The following is a 14,524-nucleotide window of genomic DNA, read 5'->3' as shown; positions in this document are numbered from 1 at the left end:
CTGAGCCACCCAGGCGCCCCTAATCAACATAATTTCTAGCAATGGGCTATTTATGTTTCCCCCAACTTTTGTTTTTAATTGAAACTTTATTTTGGGGGTACATTTAAGATCACAGCAAAACTGAGGAGAAGGTACAGATATTTCCTATACATTCCCTATCTGTCCCATTATCAACATCCCTCCACCAGAGTGGTACATCTGTTACAACTGATGAACCAACACTGACACACCATCATCACAAGACGCCCATAGTTTATATTTTGGTTCACTCTTAGTGGTGTACATTCTATGCATTTAGAAAAATGTATAATGGCATGTATCCACAATTACACTATCATATCACAATCTTCTGTGCTCATCTCTTGCAACCGTTTATCTTTTTACTCTCTCTAGTTTTGCCTTTTCCAGAATGTCATATTATTGAAATCATATAACATGTAGCCTTCTCAGGTTAAGCTTCTTTTACTTGGTAATATGCATTTAAATTCCCGCATGTCTTTTCATGGCTGGACAGTTCATTTTGGTGCTGAATAATATTCTACCTGGATGTCTGGATGTACAACACATAATTTATCCATGCACCTACTGAAGGACATCTTGGTTGCATCCAAGTTTTGGTGATTGTGAATAAAACTGCTATAAACATTTGTATGCAAGTTTTTGTGTAGATGTAAGTTTTCAACTCCTTTGGGTTAATACCAAGGAATGCAACCATTGGATCATATGAAGAGAGTATGTATAGTTTTATGGGAAACTCCCAGAGTGTGTATCCAAGTGGCTGTACTATCAGCAATAAATGAGAGCTCCTAGTGCTCCACATTCTCATGAGCATTTGGTGTTGTCAGAGTTCTAAAATCTGGCCATTCTAATCAGCATATAGTGGTATTTCTTTGTTGTTTTAATTTGCATTTTGCTGATGAGGTATGATGAGGAACATCTTTTCATATGCTTCTTTGCCATCTGTATATCTTATTTGATGAAGTCCTGTTAAGGTCTTAAGGGCCATTTTTTTAAAAAATTGGGTTATTTTTTTCCTTATTGTTGAGTTTTAAGCATTCTTTGTATGTTTTGGATGTCAGTCCTTTATTATATGTATCTTTTGAAAATATTTTTTTCTGGGTCTCTGTCTTCGCATTCTCTTGTCTTTCACAGAGTAGTTTTTAATTTTAGTGAAGTTGGCTTATCAATTATTTCTTTCAAGGAACATGCCTTTGGTATCGTATCTAAAAAGTCATCAATATAACAAAAATCATCTAGGTTTTCTTCTTTGTTATCTTATAGGAGTTTTATAGTTTTACAGCTTGTACTCAGGTCTACAATCCATTCTGAGTTAATTTTTGTGAAGAATGTAAGGTCTGTATCTGATTTTTTTTTTTTTTTGCATGTCCAATTGTTCTACCTGCCAATTTTTCATTATTGGCAGCATATTTTCATCCCTTCCAAATACTGTGATCACCATCTGGGGACTGGATGGAATAGGGAATGAGGGGTGGAGGATGGTTACAAGAAGACTAGCAGAGAATGGCATAATCTCATTCACTGTCTGGTTGCTAAAGAGAATCCAGCTCGTTGAGGGATGTGACCATGTTCACTAGTTTGAAAACATTTCACTTTCAAAAATGTTTAGAACTATCAGAATATCCATCACAAAATTATTCTCTGAAAGTATTTGTTCTCAAATTTTTTATGGTACGATTCATTATTATCCTTCTCTAATAATTGAATCACAAAAAACTTACGTATTTGTCTCGATGGCATACATTCAATAAAGCAGAACAGAGATTCCAAACCTGATAGTATGATTCAGACCCAACAGTAAAATCTGTTTAGTGTATTTGCTTTGATCACATAGCTTTAATTTCTCAGTGTGAAACAAAACCACTTATAAAAATAGACAGAACTTGCTTATTTGAAAGAGAAGAGCCTCAATCATTCATTTGTTCAATTTCCTCTTTTTACAATGGAAAAATTAGACATCAAAGAATTAAAAGGGTTGTTCAGCATCTAATGACTTGAGGATTCTGTTGCTTTATCTTTTCTTTACCCAGAACTTAACTTATTTACCCCAAAATATCAAGTATTACTTTTCTCAACTTTGCTAATTCTGTAAGCAAGTATATTTGTCTCTTAGCTCACTAGTTAACCTAAAAGATGATTACAAGTGAAAATACTTTTCAATATTTAACAGAAAATACTTTTTTCAGTAACTTCTGTGTTTGGATAAAAAGAAGTGTGAAAAACAATTACCTGTAAATATGGAATAACTTTACAGAGGGACTGTCCAAAGAACCAGGTCTCAGTGATGTCTACCACCAATGTGGCTGGGAGGCAGGTAATTGTCACGAGCACATCAGCCAGAGAAAGGTTGACTATGAAGTAGTTGGTTACCGTCCTCATGTGGTGGTTCTTCCACACTGCCACACAAACTAATTTGGGGGGAAAAAAGAATAGTTACTATTAAGGACTAAATATTCATATCCTCACAAAATTCATATGTTGAAATCCTAACACCCAGTATGATGGTATTAAGAGGTGGGTTTTAGGAGGTGAATAGATCATGGTGGTAGAGCCCTCAAGAATGGGATTAGTGGGGCGCCTGAGTGGCTCAGTGAGTTAAGCCTCTGCCTTCAGCTCAGGTCATTATCTCAGGGGCCTGGGATCAAGCCCTACATCAGGCTCTTTGCTCAGCAGGGAGCCTGCTTCCCCCTCTCTCTCTGCCTGCCTCTCTGCCTACTTGTGATCTCTCTCTCTCTGTCAAATAAATAAAATAAAATAAAAAATAAAATCTTAAAAAAAAAAAAGAATGGGATTAATGTCCTTATAAAAGGGACTCCAGAGAGATCCTCTGACTCTCCCACCACTTGAGGACAAAGTGAAAAAACTGTTGGCTATGAACCAGGAAATTGACCCTCACCAGACACTGAATCTGCTACATCCTTGATCTTGGACTTCTCAGATTCCAGAATTATAAGAATTAAATTCATGGGGCTTATAAGCCACCTAGTATATGGTATTCTGATATAGCAGCCCAAATAGACCAAGACAGTAACTATACAAAGAAAATAGTTACTGATCCTGTAAAGAGCACAAATAACTGTTGAAAAAGGAAGATGATGTAAAACTGTTTTCATTGAATCAGTCTGTGTGAATGTCAAATCCATGCTTGACATCAGTTCATTTACCTTACAAGACATTTCTCAATGGATCATAATACTGCATTCATTCTGGGAATTGCAATTCCCAGAAGTTTAAGAATGATCTTTGATCCTTTTTTCTATTCCCTCAGTGCTCAGCATGTAGTAGACACATAAGAAATATTTACTGAAGTGAGATGAATTAGGAGCTAGCTATTTTCAATGAACTGCAATGTTTGCCTCAACCATGATGTTTACCCCATCTGTCCCAAACTCTGCATTTGGAACTTTTAACTGATGAAGAGGTTTAAAAGATAAAAGCCAACAATTTTTCAGCTCCTATTATTGGCAAACACTGATCTATATGGTTCATATTCTTAGGTCATTTAATCTTGATAATCCCAAGGGAAGACATTGTTACCATCATTTCATACATGCAGTAATTGAGACACAGGGAATTTGTGGAGCTTGGCTAGGGACAAATGGCTCATAAAGCACAGAACTACAGCTACAACTGGGATTAAACACCAAGTAATGGGTTATATTTTTGTTGGGGGGGGTGTGTGTGAACTAGTTAGAACAAAGCACATATAAACTCTAGAGACTCAATCCTCTTTCCTCTCTGTTTCTCTTGACCTCTAAACATCACCTCAAAACAAACACATTTTTAAATACTTTCAGAGTCAAGTCTTCCTCGTTGCCTCTCAGTTTATCCTCATTTTTAAAAGCTGTTCTATCTTATTCAGTTGCTCTTTATGGAAAGAACATCCAGTTCCTCAATTCTCTGTCTTCCTCTGCCTGGTGTATCCAAAGGTTACATAATCACTGCCTCAAGAATTATATAGGTGTAAACACTGCTACCCACATCTGTTGATGGGTTGCTTCAATGGCAATAACTGTGAATTTGCCTTGGGTACCATCAACCTGTCAGAGCTGTCACCTACGCACCCAAATGATGCAGTGATTAGCAACCTTACAGAGCGGAGAAATAAAAGCACATTTTGTTAAATTTATGTCACTAAGTAGATTTGTTTTTGACAATTATGTCCACTTTATAAAAGTTTCATATGCTGAAGAAACTGAAATTATCTTCATCACCAACAGATGCTAACTTAATAAAATCTCTGAATTCCTGAGGATTTAATTTTGAAAACTTCACATCTTTCTCTAATTCCAGAACATTAATACCCAAAAACTCAGATGAACTTTGTTAGGGTAAACCATAGTCTTTATTATTTGAAAGTGATACTGCTGAATGATTTACGTCCTAGAAGCACTTGAAGACACAGACACACACAAACACATACACAGGCATACTAGCAGTTGACTAACACATTACCATGGCTTATTATGAGAAAATTAATATATGCATTGTACCACTGATATTTAGTCAACAAATGGTCCAAATGATACAATTTTGGATTTAGGAAAGAAAATAAGACTTAAAAAATACAAGCAGTTCTAGATTGACTCTCAATCCCCCATATTTTGGAAATGAGACAATGATGGAAAGACAGTGTTAATGCATTATGACTAGCCAATATGAGAAAAGTATATTTTTAGGAAATATTTCTATACTATTTACTATTTATTATACTATTATACTATTTACTATTTACTATGTGTCATGCCCTGTTCTAAACAGTATGAATTATTAAATAGTTAAATTCTCATTACATTTTAAGTGATTACTATTACTATCCCTGCTTAACAGTTGTGAAACTGAGGCTAGAGAGATTAAGGAAACTACCTAAGGACAAATAGTTTATAAGTGCTAGAGCTTAGATTTAAATCTTATCTACTGTGCTATGCCATCCTAATATATATTTTTTTTATAGTTGACACACAATGTTACATTATTTTCAGGTATACCACTTAGTGATTTGTCAAGTTTATATATCATGCTACGTTCACCACAAATATGGCTATACCATCTATCTTGCTATATTATTATTACAGTATCATTGAGTGAATTTGTTAGGCTCTGCCTTTTATTTCAATGATTCACTCCTTCCATAGCTGGAGGCCTGTTACATCTGACGAGGGGTTAATATCCAAAATATATAAAGAACTTATACAACTCAACCCCAAAACAACAAACAATCTGATTTAAAAATAGGCAGAGGCCCTGAATAGTCATTTTTCCAAAGAAGGTATACAGATGGCCAACTGACATGTGAAAATATGCTCAACATCACTAATTGTCAAGGAAATACAGGCTGATATCCAAGATCTATGAAGAATTCCTCAAATTCAACACACACAAAACAGATAATCATGTCAAAAAATGGGCAGGAGGCATGAACAAACAGTTCTCCAAAGAAGACATACAAATGGCTAACAGACACATGAAAAAATGTTCATCATTAGCCATCAGGGAGATTCAAATCAAAACCACATTGAGATACCACCTCACACCAGTTAGAATGGCCAAAATCAACAAAACAGTAAACAACAAGTGTTAGAGAGGATGTGGAGAAAGGGAAGCCCTCTTACACTGTTGGTGGGAATGCAAGTTGGTACAGCCACTTTGGAAAACAGTATGGAGATTCCTTAAGAAATTAAAAATAGAGCTACCCTATTGCAACTGCACTACTGGTTATTTACCCCAAAGATACAAATGTAGTGAAAAGAAGGGCCATCTGTACCCCAATATTCATAGCAGCAATGGCCACAGTCACCAAACTGTGGAAAGAACCAGGATGCCCTTCAACAAACTAATGGATAAAGAAGATATGGTCCATATATACAATGGAGTATTATGCTTCCATCAGAAAGGATGAATACCCAACTTTCATATCATTACAGATGGGACTGGAAGAGATTATGCTGAGTGAAATAAGTCAAGCACAGAGAGTCAAGTATCATATGGTTTCACTTACTTATGGAGCATAAGGAATAACATGGAGGACATTGGGAGATGGGGAGGAGAAGTGAGTTGGGGAAAATCAGAAGGTGAGACAAACCATGAGAGACTGTGGACTCTGAGAAACAAACTGAGGGTTTTGGGGGGTAGGGGGATAGGTGGAAAGGTGAGCCTGGTGTTGGGTGTTAAGGAGGATATGTATTGCATGGAGTACTGGATGTGGTGCATAAACAATAAATTTTGGAACACACACACACACACACACACACATAAAATTAAGAAAAAGGGAAATACAAATAAATGACATAATGAGATATCATCTCATACCTGTTAGAATGGCTAAAATAAAAAAAAAAAAAGAGAGAGAAAGAGGTTGGAAGATGGCAGTGGAATAGGAGGAACCTAGGCTCATCTCATCCCACAAAGACAATTAGGTAACTATCAAATCATCCTAGGTACCCCAGAAATTGACTTGAAGACTGGAGAACTAACTCCACAATTAAAGGTAGAGAAGAGGCCACAAAAAGAGAGTAGGAAATGCAGAGATGGAATTTGTGAGAGAAAGAGATCATGGTCAATGTGGTGGGGAGGTAGCCACAGTTGCAAACCTATCACATAAGAAAGAAGAGCTAGAGATAGACTAGCACACAAGGGAGTACACAGGGAAAACAAATCTCCATAGCAATTATGTTGGAAAGCAAGAGGGGCTGGATTTTGTGAGTTCTTCCAAACAGCAGGGCTTAAAGCCTGGAATTTTATATTCAGTGGGCTTTGCTGGAACAGAGCCTGAAGAACACTGGGGCTGCTCTTAGAGAAAAGGAAGGGCAAATAGTCTGAAGCCATAAAGCATGGAAACAGAAATCTGAAGTGTACTTGGGGCACACAGTGGGGAGATTATTCATTCATCTCAAAGCATGTTCCAAAGAGGCAGCATTCAAGGGGAGACACTTCCAGGAACAAAGGAATTGGGCAACACCATTTCCCTCCCCCATCCCTTAGCATAAGTACATGGCTACCTGTGGGAAATAGCACAATGTCCACACTGGCTACCTAACTTGCTTACATCAAGACCCACATCAAACTCCAGTGGAGCTGCTCCTCCCAATCTTGCTCTTCTCAGTCTCAGCACAATGCCTCCCCCATCCCCAGAAAAAGTGGCCCAATCCCTTGCTCACACTGTGTTTCCCAATGCAGGAGTTTTGGAGAATCTCACTTCTTGAAGCCACAGTGACAGAACTTATTTCATAAACAGACCAGAGCACACCTGGTTAAAATATGTTACATTCTAGCCAGGGACCAAACACTGCCCACAATGGGCAATGAAAGCCTCTGGAGATGACTGACCTGAAGGACAAAGCAACAAGGACAAAATAGCAGAGCATACACAGCACACATGGAGACACTCCTGGAAGCACCAGGCCCTGGAGAACATGGGACACTATACAGCAAGGCACTATACAACCTCTTTTTCATAAGGCCATTACCTTCAAGAATAGGAGATGTAACTAACTTTCTTAACACATAGAAAAAGTCACAGTGATTTAGACAAAATGAGGAAGATGGCGAAAGTTATTCCAAAAGAAAGAATAGAACAAGGCCACAGGAGGAGATCTAAGCAAAAACAGATGTAAGTAACATATCCAATAGAGAATTTAAAGTAATGATCACAAGGATACTCCATGGACTTGAGAAAAGAGTAAAAAACATGAATGAGATCTTTAACACAGAAAAGAAATAACATAGCAGAGAGAAAAGGCTCAATAAACAAAATGAGAAACATGCTTGATGGAATGAACACTAGGCTGGAAGAGGTAGAAGAATGATTTAATGACCTAGAAGATAGAGTAATGGAAAGTACTCAAGCTGAACAAAAGGGAGAAAAAAAAAAGATTTTTGCAAAATGAGAATAGACTTTGAGAACTTGTTGACTCCATCAAATATAATAACATTCAGATTACAGGAGTTCCAGAAGAAGAAGGAGAGAGAAAAGGGGGCAGATAATTTATTTGAAGAAATAATAGCTGAAAACTCCCCAAACCTGGGAAAGGAACAGATATCCAGATCCAGAAGGCACAGAGAACTTCCATCAAAATCAATAAAAGCTGATCCATCCAAGATATACTGTAACTAAACTGGCAAAATAGAGTAACAAAGAAAAAAACTTAAAAGAGGTAACTTATAATAGAAAACTCATAAAGCTAGCAAAGAATTTTCAGCAGAAACTATCTAAGCCAGAGGGGAATAGCATGATGTATTATAAGTACTGAATGGGAAAAAGTATGCAGCCAAGAATAGTCTATCCACCAAGGTTATCATCCAGAATAGAAGGAAAAATAAAGAGTTTTCCAGACAAACAAAAATTAAAGGAATTCATGACAACAAACCAGCCCTGTAATAAATATTAAAGGGTACTCTTTGAGAGTAAAGAAGAGAACAAGAATGGTAGTATAAAGGTAGGAAACACGAACACAAAATCAGTAAAATGAATATTTCTATAAAAAATCAAAGAACTCACAAAATAAAAGAATGTAAAACATAACAATATATACCTAAAATGTGAAGAGGACAGGAGTAAGAATGTGTTCAAACTTAAAAGACCATCAACTTAATATAGACTGCTATATGCAGAAGAGGTTTTTTACAAACTTAATGATAATCCATATCAAAAACACTAATAAACATACAGAGAATAGAGAGAAAGAAATCCAAGTGTATCACTGAAGAAAATCAACAAACCATGAAAGAGAGAAAGATAAAAAAGAATCAGAGAAAATCTTCAAAAATAACTACAAAACAAGTAATAAAAAGACAATACATAGCTATCAATAATTACTTTAACTATAAATGGACTAAAGCTTCAATCAAAAAGGATTGAGGTGACAAAATGGATAAAAAAAACAAGGCTCATCTATATGCTACCTATAAGAGACTCATTTCAGACATAAAGACACTTGCAGGTTGAAAGTGAAAGGATAGATGGGGATGCCTGGGTAGTTCAGATGGTTAAGCATCTGCCTTCGGCTCAGGTCATGATCCCAGGATCCTGGGACTGAGCCCCTTGTTGGGCTTCCTCTTCAGTGGGGGACCTGCTTCTCCCTCTCCTCCCCACTTGTGCTCTCTCTATTGCTATCATTTCTCTCAAATAAGTCAATAAAATCTTAAAAAGAGAAAGTGAGAGGATGGAGAAATACCTATCATGCAAATGGTTATAAAAAAAGTCAGACTAGCAATACTTATATCAGACAAAATAGACTTTAAAATAAACATTGTAATAAGAGACAAAGGACACTAGGTAATAATAAAGGGGATAATACAATAAGAAGCTATAACAATTGGGAATATTCACGTACCCAACATAAGAGCACCCAAATACATTAAACAGTTAATAATAAACACAAAGGATCTAACCAGTAATAATACAGTAATAGTAAGGGACTTTAACACCCCAGTTACATCAAAAAAACAAGTCATCTAAACAGAGGATCAACAAGAAAACAATGGCTTTGAGTGACTAGGCTAAATGGATGCAACAGATATATTCAGAACATTCCATCCTAAACAGCAGAATACACATTCTCTTCAAGAGCACACGTAACATTCTCCAAAATGATCACATAGTAGTCCACAAAACAAGCCTCAATAAATTCAAAAAGACTGAAGTAATACAATTTATCTTTTCTGACCACAATGCTATAAAACTAAAAATCAATCACAAGAAAAAAATCTGAAAAGACCACAAATAGATGGAGGTTAAAAAACATGCTATTAAACAATGAATGAGTCAACCAGGAAATAAAAGAAATAAAAAAGTACATGGAAACAAATGAAAATAAAAAGACAATGGTCCAAAACCTTTGGGATGCAGCAAAATTGTTTCTAAATGGGAAGTTTATAGCAATACAGCCCTACTTCAAGAAGCAAGAAAAATCTCAACTAAACAACATAACCTTACATCTAAAGGAGCGAGAAAAAGAACAACAAAAAACATAAAACCTTCAGAAGGAAAACAAAAATAATAAAGATTAGAGCAGAAATAAATGATATATATAAACTTAAAAAAAAATAGAACCGATTAATGAAATCAGGAGCTGGTTCTTTGAAAAAAAAAAAAAAACAATAAAACTAATAAACCTCTACCCAGACCTAATGAGGAAAAAAAAAGGGAAAGAACTCAAATAAATAAAATCACAAATGAGAGAAGAGAAATAGCAATCCACACCACTGAAACACAATTATAAGAGAATACTATGAAAAACTATATACTGACAAATTGGACAAGGAAAAGAAATGGATAAATTCCTAGAAACATATAAACTACCAAAACCAAAACAGGAAGAAGTAGAAAATTTGAACAGATCAATTACTAGCAAAGAAATTAAATCAGTAACCAAAAAAATTTCCAACAAACAAAAGTACAGGACCAGACGGTTTTACAGGCGAATTCTATCAAGCATTTATAGAAGAGTCAATACCTATTCTTCTCAAGTTATCCCAAAAAATAGAAAAGAAAGGAAAACTTCCAAATTCATTCTATGAGGTCAGCATTATTCTGATACCAAAACCAGATAAAGACCACTAATAAAGAGAACTACCAGCCAGTATCCCTGATAAACATAGATGCAAGTATCATTAATAAAACACTAGCAAACTGAATCAGCAATACATTAAAAAAAAATCATTCACCATGATCAAATGGGATTTGTTCCTGGGATGCAAGGGTGGTTCAATATTCGCAAATCAATCAACATGATATACCACATCAATAAGAGAAAGGATAAGAACCATATTATCATTTCAGTAGATTTGGAAAGACCTTTTGACAGAGTACAACATCCACCCATGATAAGAACCCTCCACAAAATAGGTTTAGAGGTAACATACCTCAACATAATAAAGGCCATATATGAAAAACCCACAGTTAACATCATCCTCAATGGGGAAAACCTGAGAGCCTTTCCTGTACGGCCACAACAAGACAAGGATGTTCACTCTCATAAATCTTATTCAGCATAGTACTGAAAATCCTAGCCTCAGTAGTCACACAATAAAAATAAATAAAAGGTATCCAGATCAGCAAGGAAGAGGTAAAACTTTCACTACTTGCAGATGACATGATGCTATATATAGAAAACAAAGACACCACTAAAAAACTGTAAGAACTAATAAACGAACTCAGTAAGTTGCAGGATACAAAATCAATGTACAGAAATCTGTTGCATTTCTATACACTCATAATGAAACAGCTGAAAGAAAAATTAAGAAGATAATTTCATTTGAAATTGCACACAAAATAACAAGATACTGAGGAATAAACCTAACCAAAGAGGTAAAAGATCTGTACTCTGAAAACTATAAAACACTGATGAAAAAACTGTAAGACAACACAAAGAAATGGAAAGACCTTTCACGGACTGGAAGAGCAAATATTGTTAAAATGTCTACACAAAGCAATCTATACATTTAATGCAATCCTTATCAAAATTCCAACATAAAAGTCCTCAAAGGGAACATAGGCTGTAACTTCTTTGACATCGACTGTAGCAACTTTTTTCTAGGTATGTCTCCTGAAGCAAGGGAAACAAAAGCAAAAATAAACTATTGGGACTATATCAAAATCAAAAGCTTATGCAAAGTGAAGGAAACAATCAACAAAACTAAAAGGCAACTTACAGAATAGGAGTAGATATATGCAAATGAATGTCTAACAAAAGGTTAGTATCCCAAATTTGTAAAGAACTTATAAAACTCAAAACCAAATAATCCAAATAATAAATGGACATGAACAGACATTTCTCCAAAGAAGACATACAAATGGCAAACAGACACATGAAAAGATGTTCATCATCAATTACCTTCAGGGAATGCAAATCAAAACCACAATGAGATGTTACTTCACATCTGTCAGAATGGCTAAAATCAACAAAAGAAACAGGTATTGGTGAGAATGTGGAGAAAAGGATTACTCACACATTCCCACTGTTGCTGTGAATGCAAACTGGTGTAGCCACTGTGGAAAATCATATAGATTTTCCTCAAAAAGTTTTGTTTAATATTTATTTATTTATTTGACAGAGAGAGAGTGAGAGAGAAAGGAGGAGACAGCACATAAGCAGGGGAGTGGCAGACAGAAGAAGAAGCAGATGCTCTGTGAAGCAGAAAGCGTGATGTGGGGTTCGATCCCAAGACCCTGAAATCATGACCTGAGCCAAAGGCAGACACTTAACTGACTAAGCCACCCTAGTGCTCCATAAAAAGTTAAAAATAAAAACACCCTATTATCCAGCAATCACACTACTGGGTATTTCCCCAAGAATACAAAAACACTAATTCAAAGGAATACATGCACCCTATGTTTATAGGATCATCATTTTTTACAATAGCCAAACTACAGCAGCAGCCCAAGTGTACACTAATTGACAAATGAATAAAGGAGATGTGGTACATATATACAATGAAATATTATTCAGCCATGAAAAGAATGAAATCGTGCCATTTGCAATGACGTGGCTGGACCTAGAGTATGTAATGCTAAGTGAAATAAATCAGTCAGAGTAAGAAAAATACCATGTGATTTCACTCACCTGTGGAATTCAAGAAACAAAACAAATGAGCAACGGGGCAAAAAAGGACAGAGACAAATCAAGAAGCAGACTCTTAATTATAGAGAACGGAGGGGAGTGGTTGGAGGCACAGGTGAAATAGGTGATGGAGACTAGGAATGAACTTGTGATGAGCACTGGGTGATGTATGGAAATGTTAAATCACTATATTGCACACTTGAAACTAATATAACACTATAAATTAACTAAGTGGAATTAAAGAAAAAATAAAAAGGCCAGGAAAAAAAAAAACAAGAAAACAAGAAACAAGTATTAAACCAGTATTGGCAAGGATGCAGAGAAAAAGGAACTCTCATGCACTATTGGTGAAATATAATTTGGTACAATATTAAAAGCCACAATTTTAAAAATTTAAAAAATTTTAAAAAGTATGGAGGTTCCTCAAAAAACTAAAAATAGAAATACCATATGATCTGATGAAATTCCACTATTGGGTATTTACTCACATAAAATGAAAATACTAACTCAAAAAGATATATACACCCCTGTGTTTATTATAGCATTATTCACCATACCCAAACTATGGAATCAACCATCTTAATACATCTCTGAAATAGAAGTTGAAAAGGAAGCTGTCATATCACTGTTTGACAGCCCTTTAATATAGGTCCATAGAACTTGGGAGTTGGAGATCATTCAGTCTAAATCGACATCTGATGTATAAATCATCTCTGCAACATTCCTGATCCATTCCATTTGAATATTTTTAATATTGAGGAAATCACAACTTGCTAGAGCCCTTGAGTTCTTTTTGTGGTGGTTTTAGCTATAGGAAGTTCTTGTTCATGTTAAGTTGATATCAGCTTTTGTGTAATTTCCATGGCTTCTTAATTCTTTTCTGGAACTCAAGGAATAAACCGTATCCATTTTTTCTTACATTTTACCTGTATTTGTTTCTAGGGCTCCTGTAACAAAGTACTACAAATTAGGGGTCTTAACCCAACATAAACTGGCTATTTCCTAACTCTGGATACTAAAAGTATTGGTATTAAGAGATGACCAGGTGTGATAGTAATTAGCGTGTCACTGAGCACCTTGAAAAGATCTGTGTTACATATACCAATTTCATTTTAAGCATTTTCAAATCTATTTAATTTTTGTAATGTTAAAATAAGGTATAAACATTATGCTAACAGAATTAAGTCATACACAAAGGCTAGTAATTGCATGATTCCACTTAATGTGAAGTATTTAGAGTAATCAAATTCATTGAGACAGAGTAGAATGGTAGTTGCCAGAAGCTGGGAAGAGGGGAAAATAAGGTGTTATTTTTAAGGGGAAGAGAGTTTCAGTTTTGTAGGACAGAAAAGTTCTGGAGATGATGGTGATGGTTGCCCAATGTGAATATACTCAGCGCCACTCAACGATAAAATGGTTAAAATGGTAAATTTTAAGTCATGTATATTTTACCATAATTTAAAAAATTCCCATGATAAAAGGACCGTAAAATGGAAAATAAATTTTTGAACCATAATGATGTCCCTCAAAAATCTTTTTTTTTTAAATGTGGGTCTTGAACTCATGACCTGAGATCCTGTGATCAAGACCAGAGCTGATCAAAAGTCAGACACTTAACCAACTGAGCCACCTACGTGCCTCAAAAATCTTAAACACAGATTGAAAATGCCAGGGGACGATCTTAATTACACATTTCATAAGTTTTTTAAATGAATAGCTGAATAGAGAAATGCAATTATTCACAAATATTATACTTCTAATGTATTAATGGCAGTTTTAAGATGACAATAACATGATTCTATATACATTTTTTATTATTTGTAAAACCAAGGTATTATTTATTAGTATGTTGTAATATTATAATTTAGATATATCTTAATGAAATATTGTTAATTTATTGGTTGTTTATTTACACATATGTATACGGGTATATAAGATGGTAATTC

The 14,524-nt window shown here is 35.2% G+C and overlaps 1 protein-coding gene across 1 annotated transcript in view; it reads right to left on the bottom strand.

The window, feature by feature from the left end:
• The window catches only part of HCRTR2 (hypocretin receptor 2), a gene marked incomplete at both ends in the record, with an annotated part of 109,038 nt that overhangs the window by 36,588 nt on the left and 57,926 nt on the right, over window positions 1-14,524 (bottom strand). The window contains one exon of the mRNA XM_080807046.1: window positions 2,248-2,426. Coding sequence (XP_080663172.1) covers window positions 2,248-2,426 — 179 coding nt within the window. The remainder of the gene's footprint in view (window positions 1-2,247; window positions 2,427-14,524) is intronic.

This window comes from Martes martes (assembly GCF_963455335.1).
Source record: "Martes martes genome assembly, chromosome: 6".
Lineage (NCBI taxonomy): Eukaryota > Metazoa > Chordata > Mammalia > Carnivora > Mustelidae > Martes > Martes martes.
This window is presented reverse-complemented; position numbering and strand designations above follow the sequence as displayed.